Source organism: Micropterus dolomieu, linkage group LG09 (genome assembly GCF_021292245.1).
Source record: "Micropterus dolomieu isolate WLL.071019.BEF.003 ecotype Adirondacks linkage group LG09, ASM2129224v1, whole genome shotgun sequence".
Lineage (NCBI taxonomy): Eukaryota > Metazoa > Chordata > Actinopteri > Centrarchiformes > Centrarchidae > Micropterus > Micropterus dolomieu.
In genome coordinates, this window is record NC_060158.1 from 10,505,484 (window position 1) to 10,529,623 (window position 24,140).

Consider the following 24,140-nt stretch of genomic DNA (forward strand, 5'->3'; position numbering starts at 1 on the left):
TTCTTGGGTTAACAAATTTTTCCAGGAAGCTGTGTTTTCCCTGTCTACACCTTTGATTTGGACAGAGAATTACTGGCAGAGTTGGACATCTTTCTTTCACTTCATCTCTTATTATCCCCAGTGTAACATCAGCCACATCTCTGTTGCTCTGTGGCCTGTAAATGCCCCCTGCTGGAAACAGTCTTTATGGTCGCATCACTGAAAACACAACAATCTAAATATTATATACAAACACAAAATTACATGGGATAAGGTAACTTTAAATCCCATTACAAATGTTTGGCTGCTGTTTGTTAGGGTAGAAGAGCACATCATCTGCCAGTGAGCAGATTTAAAAACCTTAGAACGACACACTTAATACAAGAGCCCAAAGATCAACTCATGAGCTAATTTATTAAACTAGACGTGATAAACAATACGTATAAAAATAAAAGAAAATAAAGCTAACACAATCATTCAGAAAAAACAACTGCATCCCCCAGGTCCTTACTGAGTCCAGTTTGGGCTAACTGTTACTGCACTGTGTGAAAATGCATTGCGTTTGTTGGCACAACAGAAAATACATGTAATGTATGATAGTTACATGGCAGCAGACTTGTGATGTCCAAATTTCATGTGTCATGGCAAAAGCAGTTATATACACTAACCATACCGTATGTACAGAATCCCAAAACCTCCTGTTTTCTTCAAACAGACCCACTGAGTTTAAAATATGTGAAGGCCTCTAACAGAAGGGAAACGATCAGCTTGAAAGGTGGCAAGTTTTGGGAGAGGAAACAAGGACATTTCAAGTAGAAAACAGCACCATGCGACGAAAGCAGAATTTTAAACTTGATAAAACCCTCAAAGAGTGTCTCCACTGCCCGTGTGCGCGCATGTAAAATGGATTAGGTTAATCCAAAAGTGTTTTAAGAGTTTCCCAGCATGGTCATCCCACAGTCAGCTCCCGATTCGGGGCAAGCCTCCAGTCGAGCCAGTCTGCTCTGCTCCAAGGCAATGGCCTCGGCCGAGTGCTTACACTTCTCTGATCCACACTGACAGGTGAAATATTTGCTCTTAATGTCCCAAAAGCGGTCTCCATAGTCGAACCTAAAGAAACAGATAAGACCAGTGAAGTTAAAACTATTTGTTTAGTTCTTAATCAAAGTTACAGCCGGATGGGGCTTTAGGCAGATGTGTTTCTAACAAATAAAAACCTTACAGGCTCATTGAGAATTAAGAAAAGACTCTTATACTAGATATGAGGTTCATGGAACTTAAAATAGAAATATAAATGTAAGAAATAGGGTGCATCTGGAATTGAGGAAGAAGTGAAAGAAACATAGATGGGAGGATGTACAGGAGGGGAAAGAAAGTCTCAACTTCGCACCCCAGCTCTTGTCCACTGAGGATGTCTCTGGAGCTGAAGAAGGCGATGCGTGGAAATCTCAGGTCCTGGTGCAGCATGAACACACGTACTGGGATGAGGTTTGGGTCACACAGGTGGTTGATAAAGCGGCTGATGTTGCCGTAGTAACGGGCGTCGATACAATACACCTCCCCGTCCTTTACAGAAAACAAGAGGAAAAACGTGTATCGTGTTAGAAACCCATCGCCATGCAGACAGAATGTGCGTGATAAACAAAAACTACACTGTCAGGTTTATTTTGACACCTTTATTATCTACCTTTACATGTGTAAAACAAACTCATATTTTATTCTGCCTTTTTGTTTCATTGATAATGTGTGACTTGAAATAGTTTAGCCATGCTAGTGACTTGGCTAGCTGAAATGTCCAAAAAACTGTTGAATGGATTTCCATGAAGTTTGGTAGAGACATTATTATCCCCCCCGAGATAACAGTAACAATTTTGGTGATTCCTTAACTTTTCCTTTAGTGCCATCATCAGGTCAAAATAATAATTTGCACAATACTTTGATTTATGATAAAGTGGGAATGGCAGTAGCTCAGTCTGTAGGGACTTGGCAAAATGGGACTTCAAGTCCAGCACAGACCACAGAACAGAGTGTGACCAGCTCCAGTTCACCTCCTGGGCACTGCCGGGATGTAAACCCCTAACTGCAGATGCAGCAGATTTCCAATAAAAGGCACATAATGTAAAACTGATACACACATTTTTTTGGATGGTCTTGCTTGTTTGTTTCGGAAGGAGGTCATTTATAAATGTTAAAATTTATAACTGAAATGTCATGAAAAAAGAGAAAAGCCTGACTGGTTAAGATGAGAAGTACCACAAATGGTCCTTTTCATAGAAGATGTTATCTGAAGGTCTGTAAGCTAAAACATTGGGAGGTTGTTCTCTAGCTCAGCCGTTGGGGATGTATTCTGTGTATAGACTACATGAATTCACGTAATACTGTGGATTCAAGTATTGAATTCATATGGCATACTTCGTTATACTGGACACCATATGCTCTCCCCTGTGTTTTCCCCTCACGGTCATCTCTTTTTTTGCCTTTTCTATATAGCAGAAACTAAAAAAACTTAAAAAAAAAAAAAAAAAAAAATAAGAAAGAGGTTCACCTTGTTGTCCAGGTCAAACAGGTAGGAGTCGTCTTCTCTAACATCTGCCTCGGCGTCAGAGATCAGCTCCCCGACATATCTGTGTGGACAGGGGGAAGAAGATTTCTAAATTTCTAAACTTTGACTTCATATAAAAGCAACCTGTTGTGTGCCTGATGGACGGGCCTCTCTTACTCGCAGATGAAGCTTCCCTGGGGAATATCCTGCAGAGCTCGAACTCCCCAGCCCATCTTCTCTGTCCTGTAGAGCTGAAGGCGAACTCTGTGGTGGGGGGTGGGGGGGGGGGGGGGGGGGGGGGGGGGGTGGAATTACTGATGGTTCAGATTATAGTGACCAAGACGACAATTATAAAAGTAAGCAGATACTTGTCATGCAAGTGGCAATAACTAGATGTTTTATTTATTTATCTATCATTAGTGTTTTACAAATGTTGCCTTCAAAGAGATTCCTTCCAGCCAGTAACTTCACAAAGGTAGTTTAATTGATAGGTTGGTCATCTGTGAAGTCGGTTGCTACAATAATTCGTTTTCTTTTAAAATGACAGAGAAGTTATACTTAAAGAGGTGGTATTATGCTCATTTTCAGGTTCAAAATCTTAATTAGGGGTTGTACCAGAACAGATTTACATGGTTTAATTTTCCAAAAAAACCACCATATTTTTCTCATACTGCACATTGCTGCAGCTCCTCTTTTCACCCTGTGTTGTATGCTCCGCTCTTGAGCTACAGAGTGATGCATCTTACTTACTACTACTAGCCAATCAGACACACACACACAGCTTTCTCTTTTTTAAGTTAAAACGTTTCAACATTACTCAGAATGTAAACACAGATAAGGGGTATGAAACCCTTCCAGCTGTGTTTTCCTCTGCCGTTGTTGCTGCAGCGGTCTGTGTGACGGCGGGAGCAGAGGGCTCTGTGAGCGGGCGGCTGGCCGGCCTCACACGCTCCTCCTACGGGTTGGCACAGCCTTCCGCCGCAGCCACTTGCGGAGCTCCTCAACTCCGAAAATATTCAAGCACATTTTTGTTTTCCGCCATCACTTCTCTAAAACTGTCAATATTCAAAATCTACACAGCTGATTTCTCACCTCAAAACTTCCTAGAAGTGGATTTAGTGATGAGAGTCCATATGAAAACTGTAAAATATAAAACTTTCTGTTGCTGGCCTCTGTCTGGTGCAGCAATGATAATGCAGTGAATAGAAAATATTCTCTCTGACCAATCAGCAGTCTGTCATGTTTTCATGTTACATTTTAGTATCCCACAGCTCTTACTTGATGCCTGCCTGCACCACCCTATTCTTGCATGTTCGATAACAGGAACACGCCATGTTGCATTCAAATATGAGTGGAGGCTCGATTTTGTTGAACTCCTGGAGCAGCCGCTGGTCCTGGAAAAATTATAAATTAAGATTAGTTTCACTCCTTCAGTTTCTCCTGGAACTAATGAATCCTAGTCACTGACCTCTTGGATCTTACTGACTTTCAAACAAAACCTCATTAAAATTACTGCTAACAGCAGATTATGCAGATATTTTGCTTTTCAGTCAAAGTTAGTTTCTGCTGATTAATCTTTTCACTACAAGTTTTCTGAGCAGATTACTTTGATGATGTGGTTGTAAAAAATGTACCTTGTCATACCAGCAGCGGATACTGAGCTGTCCACAGAGGCAGTTACTAGATGAGCAGTCATCAGTGCAGCTGCAGTGCTGAATAAGAGATAATTAAAAAAAAGGCATGAGATTCATTTTTCATTACAGATAACATAACTGTGCGTTTCTGTGACAGAAGTTAAAACAAGAGCCTGATTTATATTTTACCTGTAAGTGTGTAATATTGCGGTCTATGTTCATTGCTGAAGTTTCACAGTTTTCCGAAACATATTTGTAGTCTGACGGACAGCCTTCATCATCCACTGCGTTCACACAGGGAATCGGTACATTCTCATAGCCCTGCGCAACGTCACTGGAACAACAACCAAGGAGTTACATCAGGAAGTTATAAAACAGGAAACAAGAGGAAGAAATATCTGGTTGCCAAGCTTATTCTCTGAAGACAAAGTTCCATTAAAACACATACCTGCAGATGATTCTTTCAGTCCGAAGCATGCGGTTGGTTATTCCCCTTCTCAGCTTCCTGTTGATCTGGAGTGCCACCCACACCGGCGTGTCAGCCCGCGCGAGACTGAGAGGCGTGTCTCCTTCCCTGTTCATAATGTCAATGTCGGCACCCCTGGACAGGAACAACCTGCAGAAGAAATAGAAAAATCCACACAATTGTACCCATCACTCACTTTTTTTTAGCCTGTATTTCTTTACATTTTAAATATTAACACCTTTTAAAGTATTCCAAATTAGCCATTAGAAGTTCCTGTTTGCAATGTACCCATCAATGTACGGAATACTATCGCTGGATTATTTAAATACTGAAGAAAAGTTAAAAATGGGATGATTCTCAGGCTAGTTCTGGAGGTATAAAGGAGGGTCTTTTTTCGGTGACTCAGAGATAATGATGTCTTTGGGATGTGTAAGTCACTCTGAATCTAAAAATATGTGCAGTACACCATGTGCATCTTCAGATTTAACTGAAGCCGCTTTTCTCAAGAATAATTAAGACTCCCAAATCCCATGTGTTCCCTTACTTTGTTGGTGGAAAAGGTATTACACCACACATTGGTGGATGTGTGCTGTGGCTTCAAGTTAAACCAAAGGAATACATGTGACTCATACATTAAAATAGGCTACAGCTTGTGATTGGCATCGACTCACGTAACACATTCCAAGTAGCCCTCTCTGGCGGCGATGTGGAGCGGCGTGTCTCCATGTATGTTCACTGAGGCAAGGGAGCACCCGGAGTTCAACACCAGCTCTGCTATGTCCACACTCCCTGCATACGCAGCCCAGTGGAGACACACGTTCAGCTCCTTAAGGGAAAGAGAGGACTGTTTAAAGTAATAACCTGAAATATTTTCATGCAACTGCATCCATTCTGTCTCTGTCAACACTAGCTACAAGGCGACAGAGCTGCAACATGAGAAGGCTCCTCAAGCGTTTTTCCCTTTCTGTATTACCATTTTAGTCTGACCTCTTAATGATATCCTCAATTCTGTCTCTGTTGTGAATACTGAGATATAATATTAATGTTGAAAGCCATTCCTGTTGTACTCATCTATATGATAAAAGTGATAAAATAGTATTCATTTATTATACCTAGGACTGATTTGTTGTTAATGGACAACATGGATTTCTTGAATGTCAGATATAATATTAACCTATTAAAATTAGCTATTCACAAAGGAATATTTTTGTCTTCGAATTAAAACAAGTTTGTCATTCCAAGAGTTTCCAAAATAAAACAACATTCTTAAAATAAGAACAAGATATCTAAGTAATAAAAAGGTAATAAAAATTAAAGTTAATTTCAAAACACTTCACAACACAAGATATGTACCCTTGTAATGAGTTTTTGAGAATTAAGTTTAATTGGAATGGGAAGTTAAACACAGGATGGTTCTACTCCTCTGAATCAATGCCAACATTGAAAATTTTTTCAACAATATTTTCAACAATTCGAGTTGAAATGAAACAGTGTTTCAGGCTAAAATAAACAAACGCATACACATAAACACACACATACACTTAGTGTACAGTGCTCCAGTCTAGCTTTGCTTTGGTATGCAATGATTTTTTTCAAATAAAACGTTCTACAAACCTCAGTGTTCAGTGAAACTTACTTTATCACTAATGGTGACATCAGCTCCTCTGTTCAGCAGTGCTTTTATCACATCTACGTGTTTGTGCTCTGCAGCCCAGATGATCGGCGTCCAGCCACCACTGTCCTGAAACGAAGCAGCAGGAAGAGTTAAAAGTCTAGTAACGCCGATATGATGCACATATTTATTGCATAAATATCAGATAATGGTACAGTGGTTGATTAAGCAATGTTTATTTTGATTAGTTTTCACACACTTATGCAGAATTATCTCGTGGACAGATTTGTGGTCTAAAGGAATTTTGTAATGATACTGAAGTGGTTTCTAGGCAGTGCCAAAACATATTCTGGGGTGGATTTCTGATTGTTTGTCAAAATGGTTCAGGGCGGGTTATTTTGTTAAAACCCTATTAGTTAAACTCTTATCACAGCAATGCAAAGGTTATTTGATGGCCCTAAAATACAGAGATTTTGGCTCTTCCTTTACCTGTGCGTTTACATCAACCTGCCCCGTTTCCAGAAGCATGTTGACAATTTCCAGGTTTCCCTGCTTGGCTGCGTGGTGGAGGCCAGTATATTCATCCTCCTCCTGAAGAACAAGGACGTAAACAAAGACTGAAATCCATATCAACCAAACACCTGACAGTTGACATTTATGTTTTTATTTGAGCCACTAACAAGAGACTCACGACATGATAGACGCAACTACCGTTCTGGACCAGGTAGTGAGCCACCTCAACGTGATTGTTGATGATCGCTTCCAACAGAGGAGTCCTCTTGTCTTTGTCTTGGGCATCCACTTGAGCACCGGCCTGTCAGTATACAATCAAAAGGCACAAGGCCAGGAAAGATTTTAAAAGCCAAAATACATACACAGAATAATAAGCTCGGTGTTAAATCTCTGTCAGAGATCCATTTTAACTTCTGCTGCACACTTTTTATCCATGTTTGTTTACATTATTTTAAAAATGAACCTTTAATAACAGCTTTTCTTGGCCACTTTGCGGCAGCAAGCTGTGAACACAACATTGATATATTACATTTTAAGTTGATATGGCGAGCTTGTTAGCAAATGGTTGCTGATTTACACATCCAGCCATTACAAAGCAACATTATCATTTATTTTAAACCATGTTTGTGGCAACCTGGCGAATGCAAGACCAACACCCACTCATTTTCAGCTCTGGTTTTGGTCTCTGCTCTAAAAGATTTGTCACTCTTAAGCTGCTAAATACTCCACGGTGTTCACCAACTAGTTGCCAAGTTTGTCTCTCTGCTGTCTGGTGCTGAGCAGGTAGTGTACAGCGATGCTATGACAGCTGTGAGAGTAATACAACAGTAATATTTAGGGCCGGAAAGCTAAACAATGAGCTGAAACAGTATAAAAGCTCCATAAAGCAGTGAGGAGAGGGGGATAATTCTCCGTAGGTTCATTACTATGAGCAACCCTTTTCCCATTGTTTTCAGATTGTCATCTGATAAAATATGGATTATAGCTGCTTTACTGAGTGTACTAATCACAGAAAAGAAACCAACAAGACAAATGCTAATAATGCACTCAATTTCTCACCTGTACGAGAATATAGCAGATTTCCAGCAGACCTCGCTGAGCTGCAGCATGTAGAGCAGAGCGCCTGTTCTGAGAGTCAGGCTGGTATGTTGGATCTATGCCTTCCACTGAGATGCACACACACACACACACACAAATTTACCATGATCTTGTCTTGGGTCAACATTTCTCAATTAAAAATATATACATCAAAACATTTAACAAACCCAGACCGTATTTAAAAGTTGAAGATCAGGATACAGACATATATATGAAAAGTGCAAGTCCATTGCAAGGCACTCACTCAGCATGAGCAGTACTCTCTGCACCTCTCCTTGCTTGGCAGCAGGGTAAAGCTGGCGGGGGTGAAACCTCAGTTTCTTCTTCCTGGCAAATCAAAAACAACAAACTACTGTGTGTTTGCAACAAACTGTTCTAATTGCAATTTTCTACAGATAGTGGTGATGCTCGAATTGGGATTTTACGAACCACTGCTGCACATCAGTTTCTGAACTGCTGGCACAAAAACATCTTCAAAAGAGTAACATGTACTTCTTGCACGACACTACATAAATTATCCTAAAGAATATGATTTAGAATTAAATAGTAAAATCTCAACTTCAACCTTTCGGTGTCCTGTGTAAGAATGGCCTTCTGCAGCGCCGCCCTGCTGGGTCCAGGTGGAAGGGCACTGGGGCTGATTGGTTTCCCATTCGGCATACAGAGAGAAGGCCCCACGCTGTCCACCCCCTCCTCTGCTGGAGGGATGGTGGCCACAGATACTGCAGAGGCTACAGTCTGTGGGGGCTGTTGCTGCTGCTCCACTGCCAGTTTTACCAAGCCATGACTATGCATACGTGCACTGGAATAGGCAGAGGAGGAGGTACAAAGGTAAGAAGAAATTAAGTTGTATATAGTTTAATTGAGACAATAATTCTCTCACATGTCATCTAATCTTACCTGACGGGTCTTTCGGGCATCTTCCCGTCCTTCATCCCTCCTGTTGAGGCTGTGAGGGAGGGTGCCGTGGGCACAGATGGCGGCAGAGACGGGGTGGTGGTGGAGGAGGCTGACATTGTGACGACGGTGTTCGCAGAGGCTGTAGCCGAGCTGAATGAGGGGATGGTGACTTCTTGGGCCTCTGAGGCGTCTTCTCCGCAGTGGGGGCAGAAAAGCATACCGCCGCCGTTTGATCTGCTGCGGCCTCCGCCCAGCACCGTCACACAACCCCGGTGGAAACGGTGAGCGATGCGCTGGTCTGGGCAGCACTCAAGAAATGTGCCCTGAAAAGAGGAGAATCGAGGAGGAGAAGGAGGAAGAATGTAAGACATTGAGGAGGACCAAGAGGAAAAGAAGAAAGGATATAAAAAGGAGGATAAAGAGAAGAGGAAAGTAGGATATAAAGGACAATAAAGTAGGATATCGAGGAGGAGAAAGGGGAAAAGAAGGTAGGATATAAAAAGGAGGATAAAGAAAAGAAGAAAGTAAGATATAGAGGAGGAAAACCAGGAAAGGTAGGATATTGAGAAGGAGAAAGAAAAAATAAAGTAGGATTTTTAAGAGAGTGAAAGCATGAATATTAATTTGAAGTAACATTTAAGTTATAGCTTGAATACACTGTCTTTTTAATGATGGTAGTAGTTTAGGTTTAGGTAGGTTTGAACCCTCACCGCTATGCAGAAGTATCCACACCCAGGACAGCAGTGGTGTTTGACCATGTGTGAGCGGTGGACGTCACAAAGCACCATGAGGGACACCCGACTGGACGGCCGCATGGTTTCCCCTTTTATAGTCCGATTTGTACAAGCCCTCAGCTGACAAACAGAGCAGGAGAGACGAGATTATTACATTTACATGTGGCGTAAAGGAAAGTTATCTGAAGAGCTTTATGAAGTATCACGGAGCAGCAGACTAAGTTCTGCTATCCAAACCTACACAGAAAACAGGAATCTCATCATATCTGGCGCTACAAAGGCAAAATAATATGACTGTTCTCTGGTAGTCCAGTAAACCTTTATCATGAATACTGCTGTTGATCAGCATTTCTATTAACCTGACATTTAATATTTTATTTCACGACACAAAGCATAATCTTCAATACCCATTAATACGGAACTAGTTCAAAAGGGCCACATGTACCTGCAGAGTCAACACAAACAAAATAAAAAGCCAAGGCAGAGACAAACCTCTCCATTGATGCTCTCAGTGGCCATACACTGTCTGCTGACACGGTGGCTCGTGCTGTCGACTCGAGGAGCCTCCATCCTGCAGCTGCACAGAGGAAGCTCCTCCAGCCGCTCTGTGTCTCCTGCATCACTTCCTTCTGTGGAACGGGGAGGGACAGATTTAAATGTTTGTGGTGTTGGATCCAAATAAACCTGCAATTTGTTTTGATAATCAATTTATCTGCTAAGTAATTGCCATTCTCTGGTTTTGCAATGTTGAAAAGGATTATAAATCAAACACTTTAGTGTCACAAGAAATCTGGTGAGGCTGCTGCCGATTTTTATGGCCCTGCAATTTAAATAAAAGAATTGTTAGTCCGACAAAACTAACTATTTGAAGATGACAGCCATTTTCACCTTTTTCCTGACATCTTATAGACCAACAACAATTATAGATTAATTTAGAAAATATCTGTCAGTAATCAATAATCATCAAAGGCCTAATTAATATTAAATCTGAGTGTACAGAAGGTTTTGTTATTCAAGTTAAGATATTAACAGTGCAATTTGTTGTTAGGCTGATATATCCTTATAAATCCATGTTCAGAAAGATCCGTCTGGATTACACTGAAGCTGCAATCAACAATTATTTTCACAATTGATTAAACTACTGATTACTTTCTCAATTCATCAATTAATTGTTTTGTCTCCTTTTTAATCTATCCATTATTCTAAAACCCAAATATATTCAGTTTACTATCATATATCCCAAAGAAAAGCTGTAAACGCTCACAAAAATTACTGACACAATGAATCGATTGTCAAAACAGTTTAAGTGAAATCTTTTCATTGTCCCAAAATATCTCTTTATCGGGAAGACAGTTGCTCTGTTTAATGATACTATGATACAGAAAAGGATAAGGGAAGGGCAGTTAACCTTCAGATTTTCAACCAATTCAGATTCATCATAAACCCACCATGAGGAGGAGAAAGTGTCAGACTGTCAGCAGCAACGATGTCCAGAGCACCCAAGGGAACCTCTGTGTACTCAGTGGACCTTCCTGCTGAGGACAAACGATAAACTATGAGCACTGGAGATACATGGTAGAAAATGAAGAAGTTTAATGGAGGTAAATGTACAAATATATCAAACAACAATAAAAAGTTATTCACCCATCTTATACCTTTTATTGTTTTACAACACTGAATCAAATTCAGGCTTTTTGTCACTGATCAACAGAAATGTTAAATTAAAGTTAAAAATCTAACAGTAGCCTAGCTGTACCTTTGGCAGTAATTACAGTGTGTTTGTGGACAGGTGTGTACCAGCTTTGCACATCTGGACACAGCATTTTGCCCATTTTCTTTTTTACAAAACTGTTTTGCACTGACACCCTGGTTTGGGGGCTACTCTCAGATTTACTGTCAAATCATATTCTTTCCATTTTTTTGAAGACTGCCCTGACTGTACTCCCAGAGATATTCAGTGCCTTGGAAATGTTCTTTTATCCTTCCCCTGACTGGTACTTCAATAACCATGTGCTGAATTTGTTTGGGACACTTTGTCTTCATGATGTTGTTGTTTTATTTGGCAGGAAATCGGCAAAGTGTGGTCAGTTTCCAGACAGGAGGAGGATTTTCAGCTTAAGTAACTTGTCATAACTTGATTAGACCCAGGTAGTCTTTCAGCGTATTATGTGGCTTGCCACTATCTGACTGGCTGCACCAGTGATGATTTAGGTGTGCCATAGTAAAAGGAGGTGAACACTTGTATAATGTGTTTTACATTTTAATTTAGATCAAATATGTAGAGATTCGTTTTAACCTTGACATTACAGACTTTTCTGGTGATAGAAAAATAACTATATAAACATTATTCAATGTTCTTCATTGTCGTGGGAGACCGGCATGGTTTTAGGAAACTAGGTAATGTCACTCACCTCCAACTGTCTCCACCACATCAGCAGTGTTTCTGTCTTTGTCCTGGTCTGGCTGTGGCCATAAAGACTCCTCACTCTCTTTTCTACTCTGGACCGCTCTTGGTGTCTCCGACTCTGAACTCTACAAGGGAGAAACTCTGTGTGACTATATAATTGTGACATCTGAAGGGTAGAAAGGGGTAAAAATTCTGTGCAGTTTCTTTTTTTTTGACAAAATAAAATTTATATTAAAAAAACTTTTCCCACATAAAGACTTAACTTGGGCGGGCTGGTATTACATTACAAGATGCGGATACCGTGGATATTTTACAAGCACAGACCAGGTAAAGCAACAGCCAATACACCAGTGCAGATGTCATTCAGTACTACGTTTATATCGATTTCAGAAAAATCCTTCAGTCGAGGTCTATGTCTTTTTTGTGACTTTATAAAAAAAATACTGCTGATGGAGAAAGTCAACAGAGCAAACACATACAGGGTGAGAGAAATAGAAAGGTGGAGTAAGACAGTGTGTTTGCAATAAGAGACCAGAGGTGTAGGTGTGAGCTTGTATGTGTGTGTGGGGGGGAGAACTTAAGGGAAAGGGAGCAGATTCAAGTAGTGAGTAAACATTATCCTTTACAATTATCCTTTACAGTATCGCACGTGGTCAGAAGGTATAAGGCCGGGGCGGACAAATTTATCTACGATTACAATTAAAGTAACCTGCAAACTAAAACAAGTTAAGTAGAACTAAATTGGTGAAATAAGAGAAAACCAAGAGAAATAGAAATATACCCTGCTAACACAGCAGATTCTTAATGGACAAATTTTAAAACTATTCAGAACTTTTTGGGACTTGAACACTCTGAAACTGCACAACTAACTATTTTTGATGTTCTAGATGTAAAAGCTAGTTTTGTTTCTCTCATGTTTATTCAGAAACTTGTTTTGGTGTTGAGTTAATGAGACATTTGATCTTTTATTTTTGGAAGAAAAGACCAATAACAGCCAAGCAAGTGGTGTGCTCCTCCCAATCAGGCGTAGGAAGAAAAGGAGTTGTTCAATTGAAAAAAAATAAATAAAAAAATAAAAAAATCTGTCACTCATCTTTAATATAACCTGTATTTTCAGGCAAGTACAGGATGATACAACAATTGTAGTTACATTTACACTCTGATAAGACAGTAAGAGATTAGTGTAGCTATAAGTACATAAAGTTATTATCAAGCTAGTAAGATTAAATCACTCACATGGTCTGACATGTTCACTGATCCCTCTATGTCTTCAGTGTGTTGACTTGCTCCATCCTCAAACTACACAAGAAACAAAAGGAATACAAGTTTAAAAAATATCCTGCAGCACATATACACAACATGCTTTGGCATGACAATAAGTCATCACTTTTAACGGTCAATACATTTGAGCCTCCCACCTTTTCAGAATCTCGTGTGGACCGACTGGAAATCTGAATTTTCTGAGCTTCCTCCTCTGACTTCCCCACACTGCTGTTGCTCTTCTCTGGTGCAGTCTTGGTAACAGGCTCCACCTTTTTATGGAATAACGTTTCTTCCTGAGTTTTGACAGAAATCAGAAAAGACGTTGGCAACAACATTAACAACTGAAACCTTATGTTATGTGTAAATGATATACACGCAAATACGTAACGTTACCGAAATCTGAGCATTGTCTGGAACCTTCTCAGACTTCTCAGGTGTGCCATCAGATAAATGACCCAGTTTCCTTCTTTTTGCAACTATTGGAAACATGAAAATGCAACATAAACCATGACGACAGGATGAGTTACAGTCCCCTCCAAAAGTATTGGAACGGTAAGGCAAATTCCTTGTTTTTTGTTGTTTACTGAAGACATTTGGGTTTAAGATCAAAAGATGAGTATGAGACGAGAGTTCAGAATTTTAAGCTTTCATTTCCTGGCATTTACATCTAGATGTGTTAAACAACTTACAACTGTTTGTATTAGACCACAGCATTCTTAGGTGAGTTAAAGTAATGAAACAACTAATCTTAAAATAAATAACATTTAATATTTGGTGGCATAACCCTTGCTTGCAATAGCTGCCTCAAGCCTGCGACCCATCAACCAAACTGTTGCATTCTTCATTTGTGATGCTATTCCAGGCTTTTACCGCAGCTTCTTTCAGTTCTTGTTTTGAGGTGTTTCTCCCTTCAGTCTCCTCTTAAGGAGGTTAAATGCATGCTCTATTGGGTTGGCAAATTTCAATCTGGTCTTCCGATTCTTTCTGCTTATGAGTGGTTTGCATCTTGTGGTGAGGCCTCTATATTTCTGCTCTCTGAGTCTTCTTCCAACAATGGATTTTGATACCTTCACCCCTGCACTGTGGAGGTCATTGGTGATGTCACTGATGTTTTGGGGGTTTTCTTCACAGCTCTCACTATATCTATATATACTATATATATCTGTTTTCCTTGGCCAACCTGTTCGACGTCTGTTGCTCAGTACACCAGTAGTTTCTTTCTTTTTCAGGACTTTCCAAATTGTTGTGCTTGCTATGCACAATGTTTGTCCAATGGCTCTGGTCGATTTTCCTTCTTTTCTCAGCTTGACAATGGCTTGCTTTTCTCCCATAGACAGCTCTCTGGTTTTCATGTTGGTTTATCCTCTTTAACAGGAAATTCAGTCTTTATAGGTTTGAACCAAGGATGAAAACTTAGACTAGTCATGCGGAGCTATTTAATGTTTGGACAATCAACCTAAAAGGCAACACCTGGGCAACAAGAAACATCTGTCAGTCACATGTTCCAATTTTGCTCACTTGAAAAATGGGTGGGTTCAAACAAAGGGTGATATGTCCTGAGTTGTTTTACACATCTAGATGTGAATACCACAAAATGAGAGGTGAAATTCTGAATTCCTGTCTCATACTCATCTTTTGATCTTAAACCCAAATGTCTTCAGTGAACAACAAATCAAAGGAATTTGCCTTACAGTTCCAATACTTTTGGAGGGGACTGTATAACTTAAACAAGGCACTGTAGCTCATTGTTACTCATAGCATTTGATTATTTTACACAGGCAAACAATATTTTAGTGTGAATATTCTACAGCCACTAACCAGATTCAGAATCAGAGGAAAGACAGGCAGATGACCCTGAAGGTGTTACAGATGCAGCAGGTGCCTCAACATTGCTCATCTGTCAAATAAAAATGGTGACTTAAAAACAAACGCACTTTTAATGGTGTTACTCAATTCAAGAAACCAAACACTGGTGCAAAATCAAAACAGGAGCTACAACATTTGATTTTACTCACGTCAAATGGAAATGCTAACTACTTACTGGAGATGACATAAGCTCACCTGCCCTATTGGAGGCCTGTTCATGGTCTTGCGGGCCCGGTGGATTTTGGGTGGGGCAGGAGAGACAGAAGGCGATGAGGAGGCTGTGACAGAGGAGGAAGAGGAAGAAGAGGAGGAGGAGGAGGAAGAGGAGGAGGAGGAGGAAGGAGAAGGTGCCAGGACAGATTTACTGCTACTGGGCCCAGAAACACTCATCTTTGCACGGCCAGGGGACAATGATGAAGACGTAGAAGGAGAAGAGGAGGGCAATGATGGAAGGGACTTTGCTGCGTGTCCTGTAAAGAGGTATAAGCAATGACTGTGAATTGCTTGGAAAATATCAACATGTTTATCTTCCACAGCAAATGAGATGCTATCAGCTGTCTCAGTCATTTTCATATTTAGTGTTGTCCAATGTTAATATCCTACTTAATATATTATTTACTGCTGAATTTATGCATCTGGATCAAATAAGCTTGCTCAAATGAAGAACCCCCGCTTCAGCAACATCAGTGAAATCCAACTGGATCCAAGTCTTACCTGCAGCAGGTTTGTTTGGGGAGGAAACAGGTGACCATTTCTCACCATCCTCTCCAGCTCTGGAAGCGTCCTTCCCAGGCTGCTGAGATGACAACATTGATGGCATCCCACCCATGGGCTCTATCTTCTTGGCAGCAGCAGCTGTGATGGAGGGTGCATTATCTGGAAAAGTTCTCCATGAGTTTATACAGGTAGTACTGACAAAAATCACACATTAATTCTCTGCATTTGTGTATCTAAAATGCACAGATTTCAAACATTAGTATCTCAATCCATGAGCTGTAGCGCACCTTCCTTCACTTGTTGACTTGGTCCGGCTAATGATTCTGCTGGTGTTTCTGAGTCATTTCCTTCAGGAGGCTCCTGGCAACAACAACAAATAGCAGGAAATATATTGTCAGAAAATATTACTCTGTCCCTTTAAAGGGTGACTTATAACTGACTGATAACCAACATAACTACTAGAGCTATGGATTCATTACACATTCATTCATTTATAGCACTGAAACTTCAGAACTGTGATCTTCTACTGTGTTTTTGAGAATGAATCAGAAGAAACACAGAGGTATACTTGGCTACATTCACAGACCACTAATATAAACTAAGTACATGTTACACCCTGCTGCTCTCATAGGTATATTGCAACATACATCTCCAAAAGCCCACACTTTAGAGATGGAGCATGTTGTGTTAAAATATATATTCCCTAAACTTGGGTACTCCAGGCCTGGCAGTGTCTTTACATTTACATTTATTCATTTACCTGACGCTTTTATCCAAAGCGACTTATTGCTATATATATCAGAGGTCGCACGCCTCTGGAGCAACTAGGGGTTAAATGTCTTGCTTGGGGACACATTGGTGTCTCACAGCGGATTCAAACCCAGGTCTCTTACACCAAAGGCATGTGTCTTATTCACTGCGCTATCACCACCATGTGTGCAGGACTGCAGTCCTGATATCAGCTGTTCTCATTATCACTGGCTAGACCAGTGCAACACTTTATAAAACTTAACAGCATTACAATGGATAACTACCATGAATAAAGACAGATAACTCTTGTTTGTGGGTACATTGACTCTTTAACAGAGCTGCCTGGTTAAACATTAGGACACTAGTAACCAAGAAGATACTGTCAGTGAAAACCCATTTCCCATGAAGGAAACAAAAATCATACGAACTTAGTGTTTTCTTCTCAGTTAAATGAGAATCCCAATGGTAACGTCTGTTACCGTGTTTGTAACTGCCAATATTCTGTGTTTAGCCTTTGGTCGCATTTACATGATCAATTTCTGCCTTCTGTACTGCAAAATAAACTTCTCAACCAATGGCTGATGTTGTCTGATGTTACGTCAGGTACCGCCATCAGTCAGTCGGCCCATTCATGCTTTTTACACAATCCAAAGTAAAGCCCTTCCGACAACAATAGTCCGTAAGATAAAAAAAGGAAGGTACATTTCTACACATTAACTGCTTAAACCCTTTCAGCATGGGTTACCTACTTACTACACAGTTCACAGAAAGGACAGTTTGTCTCAACATTTTGCTTTGACAACAGCGAATAATACACAATCCCCATAACGCGATTAAAAGCAACGCAAGACGATGACTTTATTGTGATGTAAACAGCCAAGTAATCGATAAAATAAGCAATAAAACACCATCAAAAGCTAACGTTAGTTAACACACAACTGTTAAGGCTAACGTGGCTAGTAGTGTAGCACAGCTTGCAACAAATACCTCTTATAATCACCAAATACAATTATTTTGCATTGTGGCACGCTGCAGCTTTAGTGACAGTGTGTTCCTATGTAGGCTAATGTGTTTACAAGCGGTTAAACTAACGTAAATGTCATTATCATGCAATTGTGTGCAGCAGTGGCTTTGCTAGCTAACGTTACCTTTGTCGTTGTCTCAGATGCCGACATGTTTCCCGATGAGCACCAACGTATGTAAACGTGGCTCGTCATCGCCCCTAGCCCCGCCCCTAGCCCCGCCCCCTGTGTCATTGATTTAAAAACTGCTGATCAGAAGTCAGTGTGCGTGCGCTGATTTTACGGCTAACCGCAGGCAGAAACCTCCCACAAAAACCGATTCAAAGTCAGTTCAGTCCTCTGAAAGACCAGTGGGGTCGTATTTGTTGTCACGGGATGCGCTTCCTCCAAAAAAGAGGCCAAAAAGTAAACAGAAATCGAGGTAGCTTAGTAGCTAATAGGGATGTGGAAGTACTGTTGGCTAACGTTAATTAACGACTCCTTAACGGTAAACGGTTGTCCAGTTGAAACAAACCCAGGCTTGTTTTTTTAACAAGCCCAGAAGATATTTAATAAAAAGGAAAGGGAAGGTGAGTTTGACGAAATCTGGGAAGCTTTTGTTTGTTCTGTGGTAGCTAACTACTAGCTAACGTTAGCTAACGTCCAGAGAAGTGGGTAACGTCAACATAGGCCAGAAGGAAAGGAGGGATAAGTGAGAAATAAGTTGTGTGTTACGATCGATTTTAACCTCTTACAGCCAATCACAGCAGTCTAATAAATAGTCTAATTTTATTGCAGACTCTACTACAAATTAAATACATGTAATATTGTTAGTCATTCTTGGTAGCTTCTTTCACCCCCATATATGATACTTTTCAATGTCCCTCATGTCAAAGCTGGCGATTTATCGATATAGTGATGTGAGACTAGATACCACCTAAGGGCCAATTACTATATTAAATTGCTACAAAATGTTGTGAGTAATAGATTTGTGATACAGCTAACAATTTGTCTCTTCTTAGTCTTAAAGTAGAATTACAGATTATACAGTCCTCTGAAAATAGGTTATTTCTGTTCAACATGAATAAATTGCCAATAATTGGTTCTTATTGTTTGGCCGTCTTAGAAACGTTACTGTTATTTTTCTCACAGGCCATATAACTGACACAGCAGCATCGTCAAGCACACTTGTTGCATCTTGAGGCCTAAAGCCCAAAACTGAGTGAGATGTGCAGCAAGCGTATCTGCTGAAAATCAGATTCTTGCCAACATGTTAGCTAAGTTTACAGTGTATGCGTGAAACTTGTTCCCAAAAAAAAAATAACCCAGATCTCAAATTGGAAGAAAAACTAGCTTTATATCATGCTTTGCACCCTGAGCATTCGACTAGACTCCAACTATTCAAACATAAACCCTGTGTGAGCTCTACTACAGTGCAGTCTTCATAAACTGTCTTGAATCTTTGTGTTCAGGTCAGGTGGCCATGACATGAGCAACTTTTATTTGCGTCGTCATTTTGCATTTTCTGTCAGCATTTTGATCGTCTAATTTAAAGATCACCTCACTGAGATAGTTGTCATGAATACTTCGGCATTTCTCCTTTAGACGAGATGGAAATGCTGTGTTTCCGGTTACCGGGCCACGGGGACACGACCCTGAACCACATGAATTCACTGAGGTCTCGTCAGCACTTCTGTGACATCACCATTGTGGCCAGCAACAACCAGACATTCAAGGGACATAAGGTGGTGCTGGCTGCCTGCTCGCCCTTCTTACGGGACCAGTTCCTCCTCAACCCGTCCCCGAAGCTTCAGGTAGGCAGACTACCAGATCATCGTGTCTGACTTCAACGTTCATCTGCTGAGTAAAAATGTTGCTTCTTTATGTTCCAGGTGTCGATGCTGTACAGCTCCACAGTGGTGTGTGATCTCCTTCAGTCTTGTTACACTGGCGTCCTGCAGTTTAACCCAGAGGAGATTGTCAACTACTTGACCGCTGCCAGCTACCTACAGATGGAGCATATTGTGGAGCGCTGCCGAGGAGCCCTGAAGAAGTATGTGCAGCTGAAGAACCCTAGTTCCGTGAAGGTCAGTAATCCAAAACAATTTTTTTAAATGGCTAACAACAACAGATTCTCTCTAGTTGATACACGTTGTGCAGTGATGGAAAATATTACCCCAGTTTGATTCTTTGGATTTTTGCATAGTTTTAAGAATTAATTTGATTGTATGTTTATAGACAGTCAAGTTTGTGTCTTTCATTTTCCTGTAGCATGTAAATAAAAGTCTTCAATGTAACATAAATTTATAAACTTGTGTGTGTTCTAAAATTTTATCTTAACCATGGGTTAGTACGTATGTGTTTTATTATTTTGTGGGGTTTTTTGTATGTTGCAAAAGTAGTAATTTTCTAATTAACATCTTCATCTTTTTTCCACCCCTACATTTTGTACACACAGTAACACGCTCTCAGCACTTTCATAGCTTGCAGTGATGCAGTTTTTATAGGTTCTTAGCAATCCCACAATCTGTTTCTCCCATTTCTTCCTCTAGAAGACTTCAGAGGAGGGCCAAACTCGACCGGTGATAGTCACTGGAAGCATTCATTCTTTTCCATCCTCATCTCCTCCCACGGACAGAACCTCCCCTGTGCACCTAAACAGTCCTGTAGTACGCTCAGTGGAGGAAAACAACGGCGATATGTCTGCACAGGGCAGCAGTCAACAGCTCGATGACAGTCCCTTGGTGGATCAGCCATGTATCAAGGTTTGTACGTGAAAGAACAACCTGAGAACAGGGTACGATTTATTCTACGCTAAATTTAAAAATCTACAGTATTCATGTTAATCAGAATTAGCTTAAATGGCCAGGTATGTGTATACATATGAGGAATTTTACTCCGGTCTTACTCTCGATGTACATACACAGAAACAAGCATAAACCAAAAAAAAAAGTCTGTTCATCAGTCAAAAGGAATTTAATCAGCAATAATTTTAGTAGCCATTGAAAGTGATTTACCAAGACAATGATGCAGAATATTTGCTCAGTTGTGACGATTTGCAGCTTCTTGCTGTTTCATATCACTATACATTTGCTATCTTATTATTTTGGACTGTAGGTTCGACAGAGCAAGCGCGTTTGGAAAAGTGTGGGAATTTCGATTGACACTTTTTACAGTTTTTCGAAACTTTTTCGACACTACACACTTTACTCAGTCTTCATTCATGTTACAGGTTAATACATCAGATGAGGAGGAAGAGGTCAGACAGGAGGACTATGATGTCTTCAGAGTGTACGTCTCCGAAGAAGAGCAGATGAACAGGGAGAGGGAGGAGAAGAGAAGAGCTCCCCCTGACGGACCTCAAGATGCGTGTTACCCAGAGACAGAAGGTGTCATGATTGGAGGGGAAGGTGGCGAATATGACTTGAATCCGGCAGAAGAAGATCTCAGCACTGGGGGACTTTCAGTAGATGGGCTCCGCGCTTTCAGGCGCAGGCTGTCTGACCCTAAAATTGGCCGGGGCCGAGGGAGAGGCAGGGGGCGGGGTTTTAAGAGGAGAAGGTGGGTGTCGGCACAGGACAAAAGGCCTCCAGGCCTGGATCTCCACCAGGATTTGTGGTATCTTGCAACTGCAGGGATGGGAGGGAGTTTCGGGCTAGATTACACCCAAGAAGGGCTTAAGACAGGAAGCTATGTCTCAGTTGAGCTCCCAGGGTTAGACTTCAGCATGGGCGATGCTCAGGGAGAAAAGGTCTCACCAATGGATGCCAGTAGTTTGACCCAGTATGCCCCAGAGGAGTCTAATTGTTCTGCTCGTGAGGGGAGTTCAGGTTTGACAGCTGTTGGAACAAATGAGGGAGGGGACGAGTCTGTGGCAGTGGTGGGATCCACTTCAAGTGTAGCTGGGCCTGTAATCTGCGAGCACTGCGGCGTGACGTTCCCCTCAGCCCACTCCCTAGCCATCCACTCCCGCTCCACTCACTTGCTGTATGCCTGCCCCTGCTGTGGCAAACACTTTCACCACTCCGCCAACCTCACCAGACACATGGCCGTGCACCGAGGCGCTGGCAAAACCCACCAGTGCCCCCTGTGTTACAAGACTTTCACCCAGAAATCCACACTGATAGACCACATGAACCTCCACAGTGGCGAGCGGCCACACCGCTGCGCATACTGCCACGCCCGTTTTGCCCACAAGCCTGCCTTACGACGGCACCTGAAGGAACAACACGGGAAAACCACGGGTCAGAACTCCCTACATGAGCAGGAGGAGAGGGAGAGAGCGAGAGGAGTCGCTGGAAATATACGAGAGGAAGAGCAAGAATGCCTGGTTACTGAACGAGTGTCATAGGCCAGACCAGTAAAGTGTCTGAACACCTGAAGCTCATCGGGCTCAACAGCTTACTACAGTTAAATTTGGCTGAGTGAAGAACTGTGAGATCAGTCTGTTGGCTGTAAACTGACTATGAGGCCTTAAAAATCTCAGACTGTGTACAATAAAGATCCTTTTGCATTCAAACATGTATAAAATATAAAGAACGGGTGATGGATGTGGGTTAAAATGACTGCGAGTGCGTAGTCCTCCACTGTCTTACACTGATAACGGAAGTTTCACAACAGACATGTGAACTTCTCATAGAAGGAAAACCACATGTTTTACTAGTAACATTAACGATGTGCCCCAGTGAGTCATGATAGGGTGACAGCACGCACCATAACACGATCCTGAAGCAGAAGCGGCTAAATGTAATTCAGCCAGCATTCATTTTATTATATACACCTGTGCTTTTCCTACTGTGACAAGACGCCTGTGGATTTTCATGTTTCAGAGAACTGTTTGACTCACTGTAATCTTCAGCGTGAATATACGTATGTAATACATGTTCAGTGCTATGACTGACCGCAGGTTAAAGAAAAGATGATGTAAATAAAATAAAATGGAAAGCAAGTCTTTTATGTGTATTCAAATGCATTATATTAGTACACACACACAGGCATTTTTAATTATGTTGTCTAATTAGACCTATTGTCTTGAAAGTGTCTCCCAGTGACATCTTTCTAGCTCTGTTAGTTTTGCTGCACTTGTTAGGGCTGTTAACATGATGAGTAGATGGATTACAATTACAAAGACAGGAAGAGTACAGGAAATGGAAACAGGAGGTTTGAGTAGGAACCTAAGATTAAAATGTGAGGCACATGTCACGATAAAACATCACGTAACATTTCATGTGCGCCTGAGATCCAGTGGAGGATACCTCATATTGTTTTTGTCATTTAATGCTAAACATTACTTTTGTGTAGCCTTAGTATGTCTGTCAAATGTAACAACTATAACAATAATCTCTTGCATATTAATCATTTATATCAGATAGATACATAATCCCAGTGGGGTATTAATTTAAAATAATATAATAACATATTTACTGTACCTACTGTACATGTGTAATGCTGTGCAGTGGTAGTAAAATTAAAACCTGGTAGTGCAAAATGAAATGCAAGTATACTTTAAAAACAGTCATCTGGAAAGATTGTTTTTTTGTTAAACATTGGTAATCAAATATAAGGCTTTTGGTGTTGAAAAGAGCTTCTTTTGGTCCGTTTGGACATCTTAGAAGTGGTCAGAAAGCACATACACCTGTAAACAAGTAGCAAAAGATGCAGGGGCAATAACACTTAAAATCCTCCATGGTAAAATGTATTCATAAAACAATTGGTCCCATATCGTTCACAGTTAAAGAAAAGGTTTATTTGTATTGGTTTTACCTGACTTGATGTGTAATCCCTATCTTAGCCTATATAATGCAAATATCACTGGTTATAATGCAAATATGACTACAGTTGCACCTTTAACTATGCCTCTATGACATTCAACAACAGGAAACAGAGCAAGAGTAAAGAGTATTCACAATTTCCTGATTGCTTAAGGCAGTGAATCTCCCGCAGGTGTTGAATCATGTTGATGAGATGTGAAAATCTGTCAGTGTAGCGGGAACACCGATCTGCTATTCTCTTAACACTCTGCCTCCACTAGACCTGGGAATCTGCAAGCTCATGTTTTATTTTATTTATTTGCTCTGGCAGATGCCTCTGGTCCCCCTCCCGCTCAGACAGATATCGAGCCAATCACAACCGTTTCTAATAGATGAGAGCAGCATATCCAGGTACTTGGTACCTGTGTCATGCCCTGCCCCTTTTTGGGTGAAAGCAGCCAAAGGTCGCACTCATATGAGGTATTTTTGCTTTTAATATTACTGTAGTCACAGTTCGGATCCTAAAGTTTTAGACTAAAATCATATTTACACATGATTTGCACTTAAGTCTACTTATTTGTTTTTAAATATATGTAGACTTATTGACTCTCCTTTAATGTTTGTATTTTATCTTGTGTGTTTATTCAGTTATTCAGCCATGACCCATAACTATATTAATTATATATTTATTATAATTTAAAATTAATACAGGCTCATTTGTCCATTCCTTGTATTGCCTACTTTTAAATATTATTTTTTAAGTTAGGTTGTTCAAAGATGTTTGGCACATACTCTAAGAGGAATGCTTATTAGGTCTCTTGTGATGAAGTTGTTTTTGAGTTGTAAATTGAGGTCACTGATTGTGGATTGCCACCAGGCAGTGTGTATAAATAAAGGCTATAACTGAC

At 40.7% G+C, this 24,140-nt stretch overlaps 2 protein-coding genes across 7 annotated transcripts; one reads left to right on the forward strand and one right to left on the reverse strand.

The window, feature by feature from the left end:
* Window positions 1–358: 358 nt before the first annotated feature.
* ehmt2 (euchromatic histone-lysine N-methyltransferase 2) lies at window positions 359–17,694 on the reverse strand. 5 transcript variants are annotated; one of them, XM_046058247.1, is made up of 28 exons: window positions 17,630–17,694; window positions 16,019–16,091; window positions 15,729–15,890; window positions 15,210–15,484; window positions 14,967–15,045; window positions 13,542–13,624; window positions 13,304–13,441; window positions 13,122–13,184; window positions 11,890–12,010; window positions 10,927–11,010; window positions 9,971–10,107; window positions 9,455–9,598; window positions 8,745–9,067; window positions 8,410–8,646; window positions 8,089–8,171; window positions 7,806–7,912; window positions 6,925–7,047; window positions 6,723–6,824; window positions 6,258–6,362; window positions 5,293–5,447; window positions 4,604–4,771; window positions 4,345–4,489; window positions 4,156–4,233; window positions 3,800–3,915; window positions 2,699–2,785; window positions 2,525–2,603; window positions 1,370–1,545; window positions 359–1,089 (listed from the first exon to the last, which is right to left on the reverse strand). In XM_046058247.1, the coding sequence occupies exons 1-28, from the start codon at window positions 17,654–17,656 to the stop codon at window positions 909–911; spliced, it is 3,651 nt and encodes a 1,216-aa protein (XP_045914203.1). In that variant the 5' UTR covers window positions 17,657–17,694; the 3' UTR covers window positions 359–908. The 5 variants fall into 5 exon arrangements, with proteins under 5 accessions (XP_045914203.1, XP_045914201.1, XP_045914202.1 ...); XM_046058245.1 differs by having other exon boundaries at window positions 5,293–5,465; XM_046058246.1 differs by having other exon boundaries at window positions 10,927–11,013.
* A 53-nt stretch (window positions 17,695–17,747) lies between these two features.
* LOC123976259 (zinc finger and BTB domain-containing protein 12-like) lies at window positions 17,748–22,430 on the forward strand. 2 transcript variants are annotated; one of them, XM_046058250.1, is made up of 5 exons: window positions 17,748–18,072; window positions 19,088–19,296; window positions 19,375–19,569; window positions 20,038–20,247; window positions 20,715–22,430. In XM_046058250.1, the coding sequence occupies exons 2-5, from the start codon at window positions 19,093–19,095 to the stop codon at window positions 21,831–21,833; spliced, it is 1,728 nt and encodes a 575-aa protein (XP_045914206.1). In that variant the 5' UTR covers window positions 17,748–18,072; window positions 19,088–19,092; the 3' UTR covers window positions 21,834–22,430. The 2 variants fall into 2 exon arrangements, with proteins under 2 accessions (XP_045914206.1, XP_045914205.1); XM_046058249.1 differs by having other exon boundaries at window positions 17,749–18,072; window positions 20,035–20,247.
* The last annotated feature ends 1,710 nt before the right edge of the window (window positions 22,431–24,140 follow it).